This window comes from Astyanax mexicanus, chromosome 22 (assembly GCF_023375975.1).
Source record: "Astyanax mexicanus isolate ESR-SI-001 chromosome 22, AstMex3_surface, whole genome shotgun sequence".
In the NCBI taxonomy this organism is placed as follows: Eukaryota; Metazoa; Chordata; class Actinopteri; order Characiformes; family Acestrorhamphidae; genus Astyanax; species Astyanax mexicanus.
This window is the reverse complement of record NC_064429.1, coordinates 37402820-37422418: the sequence shown is the minus strand read 5'-3', so window position 1 is coordinate 37422418 and position 19599 is coordinate 37402820. Positions and strand designations below refer to the sequence as shown.

Sequence of the window (19599 nt, the reverse complement as noted above, 5' to 3'; positions counted from 1 at the left end):
AGAAAAGAATAAAATAGATTATAGAATAAACTAAAATATAATATTAGAGAATAAAATAGATAATAGAATAGATAATATAATAAAATAGATAATAGAATAAAATAACATTGATTATTATAGAAAAGAATAAAATAGAATAGATCATAGAATAAAATAGATAATAGAATAGAACAAAGTAGAATAGAATAAAACAGATGCACACAAAACGTTTTTTTTTTAAATCATGATTTTTATTTTTTTTTCTATTTTTTGCAGAACATAAAACAGGATTGTGGGATTTTTTTTTACCACATACACTATGTATTCACATAATACACCAAACAGCTACGAGGAGAGAGACCGAACGAAAGAAAAAAACACTTTATACATACTGCATACTTGACATGAAAAATAGAACCAAAGAGCAATCTTTAACTCATAGAGGAATGTAGCTGCCAGTTATTTCTCTTTTTTTTTAAAGTTTGTTTAAATTTTTTTATGTAATAATTATGTAATTTTTTTTTTATTGGACATGATCAATGTTTTGATTCTGAGTGCTGACGAGGGAGAAATAAAACTAAAAAAAGTGTGTTAGGAAAAATCTGAGAGTGTTTCAAGAGTTTTTGCGCGAGTGTGTGTGTTTTAAATGTGTGTTGTGAGTGTTTTTGTGTTTTTGTGATTTTTTTTTGTTGTGATTTGTGTGAAAGAGTGCAGGAATGCATGGATGAACTCAACGAAAGTTTGTCGAAAAATAAAATAAAATTAAAATGAACTAAAAATTAAAAATTGGGGTTTAAAAGCGCATTTCCAGGCTCGTGGCAGAGCGCCAGAACATCTTATTAAGTTAACAGTCAGTCTATTTATCTCCATAGCACACAAATTTCATTTTTCTACCTGTATAATATCATTGATTCTAGATATCTGCTTCAAGTACCATTTCAGTTATTTAGGGTTAAAAAACAAAAAACAGAGAGATAAAGAAAGAAAAATATAAAGAAGAAAAGAAAACTGCCAAGAAATCTGAGTGCTTCGTTTTAAATAACGATAATTATGACAATTGCGATAATCATCATCATACAGTCTTTCAACATGTGAAAAAAGTAAATCATCATCATCATCATCAGCACCATAGACGTTTCCTATACGCTTAAATCTGAGACAACGCTTCAAAGATCGTAGTAAAGATTTCAAAAACAGCACAGCAACCGTTCCCCGGCTACGCAGCACGTCATTTCTACAGTGACCTCTAGGGGGTAGCACCATGGTTATTAAAAGATTCAAAAATTCACGTAATAATTTCTAATTTCATCGTTCTGAACCAACGACTTTCACGCCTTCGCTAAAGAATGCAGAATAAACCATGATTTTGCTGCGGCGAAAGGTGTTAAACGCTTACGATAATCGACGAAAATCAGCGCAAATCTGTGAAAATCTGCGATTCAACCAGAGTACTAAAAATCCAACAAATCCAAAAATCCAATCGTGAGATCACTTCATTGGCCAGCTCAAACCTTATGGGTCGTACTATTCGCACCCTGAAGCTGCTTCCACACTGAACACGGTGGTATACGATACAGTCGCCTCTTCGGCATCAGTAGCTGGAGTCCGAGAGAGTGTGATTAGGGTAAATAAGTCAATAAGCCCTCTGTGGGTGGGTAGGTTGGGAGCATTGCAAGAGATTGCAAGTTCACTAGGGAGTTTTAGTGAGTGGGTAAGTTAGGGAGTTAGCTAGCGAAGAGAAGCTAAGCTAAAGCTAAGATAAGCTAATTACGCAATTGTGTAATTAACACTGCTTTTGCGATTGGTTGCGAAAATCTGTGAAGTGGGTGGCGCTCTCTGTGTTAAACCAGAAATGGTCCACAAACGTTTTCGGGAAAATGTATTACTAGAGTACGTTAGCTTGGTTTTGCTCAAGAACCCAACAGTGGTAGCTTGATGAAGCTGGATCTCGAACCCACAACCCTGTGATCAATAACCTGGTGAACCACCATTGCTTATTCTCTGCTCTCTGATTGGCTGAGCTAGGACTTAGACAATGCACATTGCATTAAACCCTTACTGTGGTTGACGGTTGACAATGACACTTGTGAGAACCACAAAACCTGCTTCATGCTGGTCCGGCATCAGCAGCCGGAGTCTGAGAGAGCACGATTAAGTTAATAAGTCATGCTCTTTTTGGACGGGTAGGTTGGGAGCATTGCAAGAGACTGCAAGTCACTAGGGAGTCCTAGTGAGTGGATTAATTAGGGAGTTAGCTAGCGAAGCTAAGCTAAAGTAAAGTGAGCTCTAGCCAGTTTTAGGAATTAGTAGACACACCCACTGCTCTCTGATTGGCTGAGCTAAGATTTGGACAATGCACATTGCATTAAAGTTCAAAAGCTGAAAGCATTAAACCTTTACTGTGGTTGACGACTCCGACTGGCTCAGCAAATGAAGACAATGATGTTTTGATTCGGCATCAGTTGCTGGAGTCCCGAGAGAGCAAATGCTGTATTGATTGACTGATGGCAGTGGGAACCAAAAAAGAGGCGGGGACTGACTTTTAATGTATCAGAGAAGGCATTCGCTTGTCCTCACTCTTACTTTTAGTGTCGGGAGCACTGCAAGTGAAGTAAAATTCACTAAGGTGTCCTATGCAAACTGAGCTTCTCTCTGATTGGCTGCCGCATTGGACAGTTGTTTCCCGTTTTCAGTGTGAAAGCAGCTTGACCCTAAGCGTTGCGGTATTTCATGGTGTGGTAAATTCTTACATAATCAAGCACTAACCTTAGTTACATTTTCCTTCCCATCTCCAATCTGTCCAATCGTCACCATCATTCAACGTGTCAAATGTTCATGCTGCCATTTCTCCACGTTTTTGTTCTCAGTTCTGTCCGTTTTCTCGACTGGCGGGAGAGGAAGCCTGTATCGGTGGTTGTTCAGAGGTATTGGTCTAAGTACAGTACATATTCTTAAAAATAAAACAGCAGTATATTGAGTACAGAGAACATAAACCAGGGCTGACTGATTCAGGATCAGCTCGCTCGAGTCCGTATCACTGGCAAAAAGCCAATCCGAAACCTATGTGAGCACCAGCGTTGCCGTTAATGTTGAGGGCCCGACATCATACTGACAACTGTTGACTAAAAAAAATGAAAGGAATCATTCATGATTTATTCCTCACCAGTTAAATAATCTTACCTAAATATTTAACTATTTACATTTCTATCTCTCCCAATAAAATTCCATTAAAAAAGCCAAACGAACAAAAGAACGAAAAAGAAAAAAACGAACAAAAAAATGACTAAGATTCAAGTTGTCAATATTACGTTCTTATCGTTTTTTTCCTCCTCATTAAAATCAAGATTAAAAGTGCTTTTATAAAATCTTTTCTTCTATATTTACAATTTGTCTAAAATGAAACAATAAAACAAAATAAAAAAAGAAATGACAGCAAGCACAATAACAATAATCTTCATAACCATCATCATCATCATCATCATCATCATAAATGTAATAAATAATAATAAAAAAAAGTAGATAAGTATGTGGATGCAGGTCCAAAGACCTGCAGTCTGTAGCGCCGAGTTTCGATTAGTAGCATGTTGTGACATCAGAGGGATCAGCGTCGCAACACGAGGTAAAGAATTAGAGGACGGCTCCATAAAGCACCAGACCCTCCCGAACAACTCAACCGTGAGCACCGAAGCATCGACTGCCCTGTGGGAACCAACCTGAAGACCTCCAGCTCTTCAGTTCGCTCGCTAGCACAACCGCACCGCTGTAGCTAACAGTGCTAAACAGTGCTAAAATGCTAAGAAGCACCTCGAGCTAAGATAGGAGACATCAGCTTAGCTTTCTCTGGGGGAGGGCGAAGGGCGAGACCAGGAAGACCTAAAGAGTAACTTTGCATGGAGACAAGGAAAGAGGCACGGTTAGTAGCACCAACCTCTTTTTCTCCTTTTAGGTCTTTTCTGGTCTCGCTCTTGCACCACACTAGCTTAATAATTCTAGAGTCATGCTTTGGACCAGAGTTCAAGAGTTCTCCATTCATCTGGTTCACATTTGAAGAATTCCCAATCTTTAGCCATGTTCAGAACTGCTAGAATAACTAGAACTGCTAGGTCTTGCTGGAGGATGCACCTGCTGGAGACTCGCTGGAACCTGCGGGAACCTGCGGGAACCCACTGTGGGTCATGATCTTTAGGGCATTGTAAGCAAAAGTGGACCAAACTGCATTAGTAGCACCTCGAAGACCTCAGTCTTACTTCGGTCTCATAGGCTTGAATGGATAGATACTGCACCTTAAGAATGTTAGTCAGCACCAAGTGAGCAGTTGATGATGTTACTGACTCCTCAGGAGAGGTGGTTGCACCTAACCGGTTGCACCAAATCGATTGAATCTAATCGACTAAACCTAATCGGTTGCAGGTAACCGGTCGCACCTAACCTGGGGCAGCTTGTTGCTTGAATAGATTCGTTTAAAGAGCACCGATGTTGGTACATCATTAGCACATCACTGGTACGTCACAGCCACCGTGATGATCAAGAAGGGCAAGAATCTAAAACAGAAGCTAAGACAGAAAATAAGCACCATTAGAAGGACCAGTAAAGACCTCCAGTATGAATAAGAGTGGCACGAAACAGAAAGGCCCCCGATGACGATGCCGGGACTTCCCTCGCCTATTTTGGTCACATACTTTGTAATTACAGCATGGAACTAGCCCTCTTATGAACACTGTCCTTCCTCCAGAGTGTCTCTCGTAGGTTGTAGACACAGGCATGGCTCGCAGTGACGTGAAGGTGCCATATTGTATGGAGAGGTTAATGGGAGAAAAGGCAAAGAAAGAAAAAACAACAACAACGACACTCAAAACAAAACCAAAAACAACTTAAAAAATCATGATTAGCTTGTTCTCACATTCAAATCGAACAAGTGAGACCGGCGGAGACGAGGAAGTCCCCTCGCGGTCCGGAGAGAATAAAAGAAAAGGATAAAAAGCCCTCAAAAACAATTATAATATTAATAACGACATTGATGAAAAACAATACATTTAAAATAAAAAATAGTCATCTTCATAATATAATAACAATACCTGTAATATCAACATCAACAGTAACAATAGCAATCGTAATAATATTGATAATAATAGCAATAATAATTAGAATCATTAAATTCACTTAGGGAGGGTAAACTATGGAATCCCTCCCACGTTGGAGAGAAGAAGAGCACCATAGGCAGCGTGTCCGTTTGGGGTTCGCCCAAACTGCCACCAAAACTTGAGGTAAAAAAAAGAAAATTAAAAATAGAGAAAATCGTCCCCTCTGTCCGCACTCTCTCTCTCTCTCTCTTCCGATGCCGAGGTCAGAGAGGGAGGACGTCGAGCTGGGAGAGGTTCAGGGTTTTAAGGAAAGGGTGAGATTTTGTTCTCACTTTTTCATTTTAGCACCCTGCAATTCCGCTCCCAGCCACAGGGGGGCACCAGTTTTGCAAGAGCTTACATAAAGCGACTGTATGGCCCCGTGAGCTGGGTGAAGGCGTAGGGTGACAAAGTGACCATGGTGGTGGTGTGCTGTGTGGGGGCCATCCGTGTCACCACCCCTTCCCGCCTGTCCTTGGTGGGCCCCGAGGAAGGACTCGAGGCTCCGTCCGCCCACTTGCGCTTCTTGGCGTAAGCCTTGATCTCCTCCTGCGAGAGGCCCAGAAGAGCTGCCTCCTGCTGCCTTTGCCTCGCCCGCTCAGCAAGCAGCTTCATCTTGGCCTCCCACAGTGCCAGGCCGTGGCAGGGCTGGTTCAAGTTCTTGTGCTGGTAGAACACCAGAGAGATGCGGGTCGGGTGACTGCGGTCTGGCTTCTTTATCGGCGTGGTGGCGTGTAGTTCCCGGCGGGCACACTCGATTAGAATGGAGCCGTGGCTGGGCGCCACCGCTACTCCTCCGATGTTAGGGTCCAGAAAGTTGTGCTCGCTGTCTGAAAACACTTCTTCTTCTTCTTCTGCATCTCGTTCGCTGTGGCTTTCCACGTCACTCTGCCAGCAAGCTTGCCCGTCTACTTTCTGCAAGGCATCCGGAAACAGGCGACCTTCCGGAGCAGGAGATGGAGTGCTTCCTGCTGCTGAAGCACCGCCAGACTTCCAAGCTTTCTCCTGAAGGCCTAGAGGTGTTGATCCTCGACCTTCTACAGTCTGGGACAACATCTTGTCTGGGAATGCGCCAACTGGCGTGCCCTGCCTAAGCCCCCCAGGACCAAAGCCTGCAGAGCCTATAGGACCCCAAGCTTTGGGTTGTGGACTGGGAACAGGGCTTTCCCAATGGTGAGGGGTACTTGGGTGAGGGGAAGGAGCTGGAGACAGGCCTCCTTTCAAGGCCGGAGAGGGGGAAGGAGCTGGGGAGGCTATTGGTGTACCAGGGTAGGATCCCCAATGTTGCTGTTGATGGGCATACTGAGGATGCTGAGGCTGGTTATGGTGTTGCTGGTGGAGTTGCCGTTGCTTGTCTGGAGTGAACGGTGAATGGGCTACACCTGGTCTGAGATTTCCGTCCCATCCTTTGGAAGCCAAGCTGCCATTGGGCTTGTGCCCAGACCAGGCATCGGGTTGTGGGGTAACGCTAGGGGTGTTGGGGCAACTCCGGACTTGTCCATCTGTCCTGTTGTCATATAGCGGCACCTCCGTAGGCTCCTGCTTGATGACTGGTGTGCCACGGTGTTGATCTGGGGTTGCAGATGGGGTACGGTTAGGTGTAGCTGGAGACTGGGATAGCTCAGGCTGATGCAAGTAGCCAGGATTGGACAAGTCGGCAACCTGCTGGCGCTGTTGATCGGGGCGGTTGGAGTACGCTTGTGCCAGCCTAGCCTGGGGATCTCGTTTCTGGTCTAATGCAGCAGATTTAGGCCAGGTCCCATTTCGTCCGTCGCAGCCCAAGACTTCAGGGGGCAAAAGTGCATTGGAGGGGTGGCTGTAGTAGTTGTAGGGCATACCTTGGAGGTTTGGATGGAAGCCATTAATAGGGCCGGGTGCAGATGGCTGGCCGTTGGGAAGCAGGCCACCTCTTGCATAGGGACCAGGGTAGGGATAGGCACCATTCATCCCATAGGGATCAGGACACATCTTGCCATTCCCGTGGGCGGGGTATTCTCCATTCATGCCCTGAAAGCGCTCCTTTTTGATGGTGGGCTTCACCTCTTGTTTTGGAATTGCTAAAAGAAGATATAAAATAAAAGATAATATGGGTATATGCAGTTATATTTATGTTAAAGACTTTCTATGTACTTGTCCTTTGGTGCAACGTAATCGTACCTTTATTGCCTTGCTGTGGGTGAGGTGAAACTGCAAGCCGGACCTCCTTCTTGATAGTTTTCTCCGGTGTCTCAATCAGCTGCTGTTTCTTGTTCTTCTTCTCTGATGCAGCTTTCTTGGCCTCCAACCGCCGCTGTCGGCAGGACTTGGCAGGTTCTGGAAGTTTGCGAACCTCTCTGCGAAAATTGCTGAGCACCTGGATAGCACCGGTCTGAATTTTGCGGCGCTGGTTCTCCTCGCTACCGAACTCGTCCGCCGTTGAGACCTTATAAAGCGGAAGCACGTGAAGCTGCTCGTCGTCTGGGACCACCCCCACCTGCCGATTGTCCTCTTTTGTAAGAGTGCACACCTGAAAAGGAGAGTTTGGATGGATTTAGTACAGATCTGGAAATCAGGCAATTTTTAAGTCCTGTTGGAGGAACCATCTTATGATCTCAATGATCAGATTCAAAGATAATTTTAATAAAGTTGTAGGGAATTCTTTATAAACCATTTAAAAAATACAATTGCCAAAATGGCATGGTTGAGTTCTTCTGCCATAGTTTGAAAAAGTTTACACGCTTGTCCCAAATAGAGAAGTCCACACTGAGAACCTATTCTTGACTCAATTGCAGGAAAGACGTTCAAACTATAGATTAATTGCGCAATTTCTAACGTCGCCAATAGTAGGACCTAATTTCACCCATTTTACCATGAGGGACAACCTCCAAACAAGGAGCTGTTCTTGTAGGTGAACGTTTTTAGCCATTAAAGCAAGATCTTGAGGCAGTCTTTTGACAAAATGAACCAAATATGTATACCAACAGGTGGCGCCAAGAGTCTATAGTATCTACATTAGTAGAAAACCACACAAGAGTCCACTTTAAGTGAATCCTAAACCATCAATTTTTAAGGAGGACCAGAGATTAATCCACCACTGGTTCAAACTTGACCAGACTGAGGATCAAGTCCCGGGTTGAGGATTGGTGAATGCTTGCGCTACACCAATAAAAGTCCTTGGGCAAGACTTCTAATACTACATTGGTCTACATATGTAACAGGAATAACATTGAATAAAGTCAACTAAAGTCTACAAATACAGTTGCATACACTCGTTCTGTAAACATAGTTTTATATATCATATAAATCTATACGTACCACAGTGCAGCCGTTGTGGAGGTTATGCTGGTCTTTGTGGGCATGGGCGCAGAAGTCCATGCATGCAGTGATGCCCGAAAAGGGCCGTCCTTCTTCCAAACCCAGCCGGCAGTCTGACGCCACCTTTTCGTTTTTGCACTGTGGAAATAAAGAGAAAAAAATAATTATACAATATACAATATGTGTATTTAAAATGCAACCAAATCCTTACAGCAAGGCAAAAGATAATTAAAAACCTTCCCAGAGACAGCTATTCCAACAAAAGCAGCATAAACGCTTATTTTAATACCTTTGCCTTTTCAATAAACAAAAAATAAGCAAGTGTCCCAATACTTTTTCCCATATAAATTGTGACTTAATTAGTTTCCAGGCTTTTTTAACTGGGGTTCAACTAAAAACGCTGCCAGGATTCATCTCGCTTTATTTAGAAAAGATTTTTAACAGAAAAGTAAAATGTATGCATCATATGCCTCATACACAAAAATACAACTAATATAAATGCAGTGTATTGCACTGTAGGAATTAATGTAAATGTCATATTTTGCCAAAAATTACTAATAAACCAACAAACAAATCTACATAAAATGTCAGGCTTCTAAATCACTGCTGTACAGTTTTTAAATTGAGCTTTTAGTCAAGGCAAGGTGAGTGTATTTCTAATTCAAAGTTCTTTACAAAGAGATTAAAAACATAATTAAAAATACAATAAAAAAGTTACAAGACATTATAATTAAAAAGAATGAATGAAAACTAAGAAGAAAAATTAAATAAAATAGAAAAATAATCAACATTAAATGTAAGAAGTGAATTAAAAATGATAAAAGATTGAAATACATGGAATAAATAACTATAAAGTACTAAAAGTGTGCAGTTTAAATGTAAAAAAAAAGTGAAGAACAGATATTCAGTATGTGTTCATCTTGTTTTTAAAAAATGGTTACAGTCTGAGCGGAACATTTTTACACATATTTACAGGACTTTTATACATTATTCATAGATAATAATAACAACTTCACTTTTCACTATATGTTTTAACAGGTAGATTTGAGGAAAATATACCAGGTATTATATATTTATAGAAATAAAAAATAAGAGCTAATAAAATGCATATAAATAGAAAATACAGAAAGATGGATACTGTATAAAAAGAGCAGATTGTGCATCTAAACATCACACCTGTGGCAGGTCTTACCTGGTTGCTGTAAGCCTGAGGGGCCAGTTTCTTATACACAGGGGCCACTCGAGTGGCCAGGTCCTGGAAATGATCCCTGAGAAGCTCCTCCTACAGTAGAACATACATCCATAGTATCATTAGTTCATTTTAATTTTAGTATTTCAGAAAGAACAGAGCTATAAAATAACTGAATTCTCTAAATATTAATAATAATATGATTAAATATATCAATATTAACAATATATATGAAATATATGGTAACACTTTATTTGAAGGTTATCTGCATACAGGCATTCATTGAGCACAGTAGTAGCTGAAGAAAAATCTATTATTTTATTTCTTTGTTATGATATTCTTGGTATCGTTATATATCAGTGGCATTTAAATGTTCTTAAATTGACAATTATATTGTTTATCGCAATAATTTATTCGACAATACATATCGTCCACAAACTATTGCTATTATAACAGGCCTATATATATATATATATATTGATATTGATACATCAACATACATTTACTGCAAATAGCTATACAATACAGTGCAGGTAAATGCAAAAACCTAAATATATATATTAAAATATATATATTAAAAACTATTATAATGAACATAACAAAAGAATATCACACACAAAAGATATAAATATATATAGTGATCACAAAACATTAATCAAATGATCTTTTAAACGTCGTTTTTAATGTTTTACAGATGAACATTTTTTTGCCAGATGGTTAAAATCACGTCACAGCTTTGTTCCTCTGTATCTTATTGAAATTGACTCTACAAGAGAGAAATTTAGGAAGATGAAGATCTAAAGACTGACGAGTTGAATATTTATGAATCTCTGCATTTGTAATGAAGTAATTGTTTAATTGCTGCGGGATATGTTCATGATTTGAATACATCTAATAAATAAAAATACATGTTTGAAATATATTAATATTGTAAATCGAGAGAATGGCGTGTAGAAATTTGATTGTGTTACAATAGGAACAAACCGTTTCTGAGGAACCAGAGTTTTATTAAGACTAGTAGAATATGTTCTCCCCCAAACTAAATTACAATATAAAAGATATGGATAAATAAGACTATAGTAAAGAGTAAGAAGACATTTTGTGTTAACCAGATAACTAACCCTCCTTATTATACATATAGATTTATTTATTTTTCTACTAACCCATTAGTCTATATGCTCTTTACAACTCAAATTTTCATCAATAATGATTCCTTTAGTCAACACCACAGATTCTATTGTAATTTTTTATATGCTTTTAGAGTACATTTTTCTACCACTAAAAATAATGTAATTAGACTTTTTTTATATTTAAGACGAATTTGTTTAATTTAAACCAGGTTGCATAAGCAGCTAAACCAGTATTTGCATCCTTAATTAATTAATTAAAATAAAATTTGAATGACAATTTATTAAGAGTCACGTCATCTGCAAACACTATTGGAGAAAAATATGAGATATTAGACAAATCATTAATAAAAATAAGAAATACTAATGGTCTCAGAATAGAACCCTGTGGGACACCACAAATTAATTCAGCTTTACTAGAGTAGCAGCCATCTACATAAACAAACTGCCTTTTATCTGAGATGTAGCTTTTTAATAGATTATACGTTGTATCCTGAAAGTAGAGCTGGGCGATATGGCCCAAAAAAAAAATCTTCAATTTTAATCTAACCTTAACCTTAACCTTAACCTAACCCGATTTTAACCTAAATCTTCATTTTTTTTTTTTTTTAAAACACGATTTTCGATTTAAATCGATTTTTTCCCCATACTAAAAATCAAAATAAAGATGATTTTAAAAAATGGTTAAAAAATAGTTTATTTATTTAGTTTTTACTTAAATGTCCCCTTTGTGGTTAAAGTGCAACCAGAAACAAGCAAAGGTGCAAGTTTAGGTACTGACACAGTGCACCCTCTAACTTAAAAAATAAATAAACAAGCGCAGGAGGGAGGGGCGGGGCTAAGCTCAGTACAGGAGAAAATTGATTTTCATAAAAACACATCGTCCTTAACTGTAAAATCGAATTCATCGATAAAATCGATTAATCGCCCAGCTCTACCTGAAAGCCATATTTATGTAACTTTCCTAATAATATAGGATGGTTAACTGTATCAAAAGCCTTTTAAAGGTCTAAAAAATACTACAAACAAATGTATTATATTCGAGTGCAGAGGTTATTTTGTCAGGCAGATGAAGCAGAGGTAGATATAAAGGTACGTACGTCTTTGGGGTGTTCTCCTTGCAGTCTGAACTTGCGCGGGGTCTTACTGCGGGCGTACTTACAGCCGTTAAAGTACATGCTCCAGGAACACCCGAAAGAGAAGGAAGCACCACAGGTCTCGGGGTCTTTCCCCTGGCATGCACACGTACGACTGTAGACAAAACAACACAACATCTCAACATCTATACAGCTAAATAATCAGTACCACTTTAAAATAAGACTACCTTTATAAAGGGTTTATAAATGGTTTACAATAAGTTTATTAATAGTTACTAATTAGGTTGTAAATCAGTTATTACACATACGTAGAAAGGGCAACAATGACCTGTTGTTTGCCAAATAGTGAACCCTACAACCTAATTATTAACCATTAATAAACTATTTGTAAACCATTTATAAACCCTTTATAAAGGTAGTCTTATTTTAAAGTGGTACTACATAATCTATACCCTAAAACTGACAGCTTTTACAGTTACAAACACCATTATAAACCAATAGTATAGTAAATCTATATCACTATATAGAACCACATACGGAATCATGTAGTAACTCAAAAACAGTGTTAAACAAACCAAAATACTCTGATGATGAACTTCCTGATGAGTGCCAGTTTCATCATTATATTGTTTTTGGTCTTTGACGGTCTTTGATTGAACTTTGTGACTGCACTAGAAATCCATATTTTGGATTGACCTTGACCCATTTCTTCAACATTTTAATCATTTTAATAATGACGATGTATCTTTTAGGGCATGCGTGTATCGTAATATTACACCTCCAGTGAAGTATTAAAGACTCTATATTTCCCTTTTGATCTTAAAATCTGCAAATTACTTATTTTTATGACTTATTTTTACCTGTTTTTTGAAATATTACACTGCTTTCTGTTCCATAACATTTTGTAACAACATGCAATCAGACCATGACCAAGTTTTCCACACTGTAAAACATGATTAAACATGATACTGAATCATTTATAGCAGATACTAAATCATTTATAGCAGATACTAAATCATTTATAATAGAAACTGAATCATTTATAATAGAAACTGAATCATTTATAGCAGATACTAAATCATTTATAATAGAAACTGAATCATTTATACTAGAAACTGAATCATTTATAATAGAAACTGAATAATTTATAATAGAAACGGAATCATTTATAGCAGATACTAAATCATTTATAGTAGATACTGAATCATTTATAGTAGACACTGCAATATTTACAGCAGTTACTGAATCACCTGAATCAATGAATTCATGAATATGAATCGCCTGAATCACTATATATATATATATATATACGATATAAATTATTAATGTATTAATTCTGAATTGGGAAAATAGAGGTTTTACAGGTTTTTCTCTCTGTAAAACATGATTAACCCTGTCTTTAAATGTATTTATTTTACGTATTGTTCAACTGCAGTTGTGGTACGGCTCTCTGAAATTTAATATTTCACCAAAATTAACTTTATTTTTATAACATTTTAAAAGTTGTCCAGGCTGAACAAAACATGATTCATAATTTATAAAGTCTTAAATCTGATTTTTATTAAAATATCTAACAATAGCAAGAGCTGGAATGAGCTCTTCGAATCAAAACACTGTGATTTAATTCACTTTATTGATCCTGGTTAGTTTTGGCTCTGTAAATCGAGCAGATGCTGTTTAGCAGGATAAATTAAAACCATGCACCGAATAAATCTTCCTGCAGGACCTGAAAATATTCACTGTATTACTGCAGATCAACCTGAAATAAATCAGAAGTAACAGGATCTACAGGCTTCAGCAGCTGAATCAGACCTGGCTCTGGGGTCTTCAGGTCAGACTGCAGTGCAGGTTAATGATTACCTGCAGGAACACACCTGAATCATCTCCACAGCTAAAGTTCACGGCTTTAGTTAGGTAATGTGGGCGTGTCTAAAACTACAGGGTAAACAAAAAAAAGCACTTTTCTAAAGGTGAAGAGAGAGAGTTACCTTTATACTGCTGAATATATCCCATTTATACTCACTGAGAGCAGATTAACTCTACAGAAATTACTATTTAAACTGTTTTAAGAAGATATATTTCAATTCCTCATTAAACAAACACAAGTTGCATTTATTTTAAAAACAGTTCCCTATAAGCAGATACTGGATCATTTATAATAGATACTGAATTATCTATAGTAGATGCAGAATTATTTAGAGTAGATACTGAATCATACATAGTATACACTGAATAATTTATAACAGATACATAATCATTTATAGTAGATACTGAGTTATTTATAATAGATACTGAATCATTTATATCAGATACAGAATCATTTAGAGTAGATGCTGAGTCATTTATAGTGGCTATAGTAAAAATGAAATAATTTATAGCAGATACTGAATCATTTATAGCAGATACTGAATAATAAACTGTAGATACTGAATCATTTGTAGCAGATACTGAGTCATTTATAGTGCTAATAGTAAAAATGAAATAATTTATAGCAGATACTAAATAATTTATAGTACTCATAGTAGAAACTGAATCATTTATAGTAGAAACTGAATAATTTATAGTAGAAACTGAATAATTTATAGTACTCATAGTAGAAACTGAATCATTTATAGTAGAAACTGAATCATTTATAGTACTCATAGTAGAAACTGAATCATTTATAGTAGAAACTGAATCATTTATAGTAGAAACTGAATCATTTATAGTACTCATAGTAGAAACTGAATCATTTATAGTAGAAACTGAATCATTTATAGTACTCATAGTAGAAACTGAATCATTTATAGTAGAAACTGAATCATTTATAGTAGAAACTGAATCATTTATAGTAGCAACTGAATTATTTATAGTACTCATAGTAGAAACTGAATCATTTATAGTAGAAACTGAATTATTTATAGTAGAAACTGAATCATTTATAGTACTCATAGTAGCAACTGAATTATTTATAGTAGAAACTGAATCATTTATAGTAGAAACTGAATCATTTATAGTAGAAACTGAATCATTTATAGTACTCATAGTAGAAACTGAATCATTTATAGTAGAAACTGAATCATTTATAGTACTCATAGTAGAAACTGAATCATTTATAGTAGAAACTGAATCATTTATAGTAGAAACTGAATCATTTATAGTAGCAACTGAATTATTTATAGTACTCATAGTAGAAACTGAATCATTTATAGTAGAAACTGAATTATTTATAGTAGAAACTGAATCATTTATAGTACTCATAGTAGCAACTGAATTATTTATAGTAGAAACTGAATCATTTATAGTAGAAACTGAATCATTTATAGTAGAAACTGAATCATCTATAGTAGAATCTGAATCACTTAGAGTAGACACAGAATCATATATAGTTGATACTAAATCATTTATAGCAGATACTGAATCATTTATTGTACCTATAGTAGAAACTGAATCATTCATAGTAGAATCTGAATCGTGTATAGTACTTATAGTAGAAACTGAATCAATTATGGTAGAAACTGAATCATGTATAGTAGATACTGAATCATTTATAGTACAATATGAATCATTTATAGTAGAAACTGAGCCATTAATAGTACTTATAGTAAAAACAGGATTATTTATAGTAGAAACTGAAATATTTACAGCAGTTACTGAATCACATGAATCAATGAATTCATGAATCATCAGAATCATTTGAATCACTTATATTAGACATACACTTATTAAAAGTAGATTCTGAATTATTTATAATGGGACATGATTCCTTATGTTTTCCTTTACAGTCTGGATCACTTTACTATTCATTTACTATGTAAATAAAAAATGTAATATATATAAATATATATATATATATATATAGGATGTGTTGATATGAAGTGAATCGGAGGTCAGTCACTCACTCGTCGTTGAGGCCACAGCGGCGGCTGGTGGGGTTGCCGTATTTGGTGAGGGTGTCGGAGATCTCGCGGTACAGTTTATCCCCCACCGCCCGCGAGACCCCCTCCCACGCCAGGATGAGGATGATGATGACGGCGTTGGCACAGTGGTGACCCGCCCGGTGCCGCACCAAACACAGCAGCTTCTCCTTCTCGCTGCCGCGCCGGATCACCTGCAGGGGGCGGCAGAGAAACAACATTATATATATATATATATTATAAACATATATTACATAACAGTGCGCATCTTTATCTATTAAATATTTAATAACACTTTACTATAAAGAAACATTAAGTAACAATACTGATGATTAATTCACACAAGTTAAAAAAAATATATATGTATCATTCCAGCATTTTTTTTACTAATGCATCAATGAATTATATTATTTCCTAAGCATTAACATTTAGTAATGTCTTTATTGCTGTCTTAACTAAATAAAAAATAAATAAATAGTGCTTTTATTTAAAACTAAAAAGAGAAATATAGAAACATAATCTGAGCCTATCAGATAAAGAAGCAAGTTCTACTGTTCTTTATTATAGTTTTATTATAGTCTGAATATTGTAAAAATAAATTTATACTATTAATAAGTTGTTTTTTTTTTGCCAAATTTGCTTAAAGTGGAAAAATAGTGCTTTTAAAGGATTCAATTACGTATTTTTTGCATATCGCACAATGAAAAAGCTACAATATGCAACAAAATTTATAATATTAAAAAAAAGAATAATAAGGGCAAAAAAGTAGTATATAACTATATATAAGTCATATATAGATAATTTGTACAAACAGCAGAAGTGTAATTCATTGGCTATACAGATTATCTACCATCAGCACATACGCTGTCAACCATAAAGCCATTAGCTGTGAGTGTGTGTGTGTGTGTGTGTGTGCTGAGGGAAGTGCCACCCCCTGCTGGTTAATAGCCTTTGGCTAATGATAACAGGTTGCCTTTCAAGGAACGAGTCACTGCGGTGCAAATATACACACCATATATAATCTACTATATAATATAGAACAAAACACATACAGACCATATATAATATAATATAATATAATATGATATAATAATATAATGTAATGTGATTGGCATCAGAGGCGTTCTATGAGTACCGTTATCAGCCGGTAATGCACTGTATCCGAAGCTCTCCATGTTGTATTACTCCACCACATACAGGTAACCTAGCAACCATGCAGCGCTTACAAACCAAACAGCGCAGCTACAAACAAACAGAGCAGCAATGGAACTATTTTAACTGGCGGAGTTTTTATAACCAAACAGATCCTATTTTCTCTCCTCCTCTTTAACTATTTAAAATCTTTCAATAAACAGTGATTATTCATTAATGGAACTGTGGTATAATAATCACAATACTACAATCCAGGTTCGTGATATAACATGTAATATTGGCACAATTTGATCTGCGCATTTTATATAATGGCTCGTTCAGAGTTTAGAGTCCTGGTGCATGTACTGTACCAGTTGGTCTCTCTCTTACTTTCCTGGGGCAGTCCTGATGAGTGCCAGTTCCATCATTATAATGTTTTTGGTGGTTTTTACAGTGAGTGCAAAACTGACTAAAGTTTTTCTTTCTTTACCATCTCTACCTCTTCACTACTTTACTTTAACTCATGCTTTCAAACACTTTATTAAGAGACAAGAAATTCAAGGAATTAACTCTTGATGAGTTCAGCACAGCTGTTAACTGAAAGCCTGAATTCCAGGTGACTCTACCTCATAAAACTGACTGAGAAAATCCAGCAGAGATGTTCAAAACTGATCATCTAAACAAGAGGAGATACTTTACGTTGAAGATTGTAAGAAATATACTCACCCACTTGGCGATGGGACAGCCCTGTGAGCTCTTGCCCTCCCGGCCGGTGTAGATCACCTTCTCTATTCGGATCGCTTCACCTTTCTCTCCATACCTGCAGCCCAAACACACACAGAGCAACAGGTTAAATACTTAACTTAAAATCTGGTTAAAATCTGAATTTTCTAATCCTTACATTTTAATAAAAACAGCCTCATTACTTCTATTTCATTTCAGCTCGTTTTCATTCCATTCAATAAAACCCCTATCCAGATAAATCTCTCCATCCAGATAGAGTGAATCTGATTGTGATTGGATGTAGAGAAGTATAAACACATACCACACACATATATAAAAAATATACCCACAAATCCACCAGCAAGAACAGTATATGTAAACGTACAGTATGTAGCCTAGTGTGAAGATGATCTGTGCAGAGACTCAAGAGAACTTCTGATAAACTCCAGTCCAACTAAACTTTACCTTTAATATATTTACATTCTACTAAAATATATACATTCATTTACAATGGGGCATATATGCAGCTTAAACACTAGGGAACAGCCTAGTGCAAAATCACAAGTTATATTATCAATATTAACCTTTTTTTATGGCTTTTAGTAAAATGTTTTTTTTTTTTGGAGGGGGGTGGGGGGTGGCGGGTTAGTGCACTATAGAACTCTAAGCTTTTGTTCTTATTGGCTTTATTTATTCCCCTTTTCTTACTTTTACTTTTATACTTTCAGTAGTTTTAAAACCAGCACTACTGCTTCGAATTGTTACCGACACACGCGGTGTTTCTAAAACAGCCCCTATTTGCACTATTTACACTCAGACAATTCAGGCAATAGCCGCCACGCGTCCACGGGAACACAATCAGATGAGGTCACTGCGGGAAAGCCCCACCCCCTCTCATTGGTCACTGCTGTCAGTATTGGAGTCGTCAGCTTACCGAGACCTCAAACCATGGAGATAAAGACCCACCCCCCCCCCACACACACTGCTATACACCCCCCCACCACCTCCTCCCTAAACCCCCTATTCATCTACAATCACACACTCCAGCGGAGCAGCACCGCACTCCGCAGGGTGGCCCTGCCGGGGTCAGAGGTCAAATTAGGATGAGGCTTAAATTCAGAAATTTATAGTTCCTACGTCCTTCTCCTAAACACCAACAAAGAGACGCCCCCCCCTCGAACCAGCGCCCACTGACCCCTGCACCCACTCGCCCAGGACATCTCAGCTTTCTATACAGGCTTTAGAACGGTGCCCACAATGAGGTCAATCACCCCCAATCACTTCCAATCACCCTTGATCACCTGGTTAGAAAGAAGCAGGAACAGGAATGAAAGAGTCACAAGAAGTGCAGTCAGGGTTAAGTAGGAATAGAGGAGTCAGATTACAGTGCTGGTGATTCTGTATCTACTGTAACTGTAGATTAATTACAGAGCAGTACGGGTACAACAGATTACAGTGCTGGTGATTCTGTATCTACTGTAACTGTAGATTAATTACAGAGCAGTATAGGTACAACAGATTACAGTGCAGGTGATTTTGTATCTACTGTAACTGTAGATTAATTACAGAGCAGTACGGGTACAACAGATTACGGTGCTGGTGATTCTGTATCTACTGTAACTGTAGATTAACTACAGAGCAGTACGGGTACAACAGATTACGGTGCTGGTGATTCTGTATCTACTGTAACTGTAGATTAATTACAGAGCAGTACGGGTACAACAGATTACAGTGCTGGTAATTCTGTATCTACTGTAACTGTAGATTAATTACAGAGCAGTACGGGTACAACAGATTACAGTGCTGGTGATTCTGTATCTACTGTAACTGTAGATTAATTACAGAGCAGTACGGGTACAACAGATTACAGTGCTGGTGATTCTGTATCTACTGTAACTGTAGATTAATTACAGAGCAGTACGGGTACAACAGATTACAGTGCTTGTGATTCTGTATCTACTGTAACTGTAGATTAATTACAGAGCAGTACGGGTACAACAGATTACAGTGCTTGTGATTCTGTATCTACTGTAACTGTAGATT

At 37.3% G+C, this 19599-nt stretch overlaps 1 protein-coding gene across 3 annotated transcripts in view; it reads right to left on the bottom strand.

Annotated features, from left to right (window-relative positions):
* Positions 1-227: 227 nt before the first annotated feature.
* tet3 (tet methylcytosine dioxygenase 3) overlaps positions 228-19599 on the bottom strand; it is a 75423-nt gene continuing 56051 nt past the window's right edge. For all 3 annotated transcript variants that reach the window (XM_022664714.2, XM_049470686.1, XM_049470685.1), the window contains 7 exons: positions 17560-17653; positions 15688-15896; positions 11810-11960; positions 9586-9675; positions 8394-8531; positions 7257-7605; positions 228-7156 (listed from right to left, as the gene is read on the bottom strand). In XM_022664714.2, coding sequence (XP_022520435.2) covers positions 5457-7156; positions 7257-7605; positions 8394-8531; positions 9586-9675; positions 11810-11960; positions 15688-15896; positions 17560-17653 — 2731 coding nt within the window. In that variant the 3' untranslated portion in view covers positions 228-5456. The remainder of the gene's footprint in view (positions 7157-7256; positions 7606-8393; positions 8532-9585; positions 9676-11809; positions 11961-15687; positions 15897-17559; positions 17654-19599) is intronic.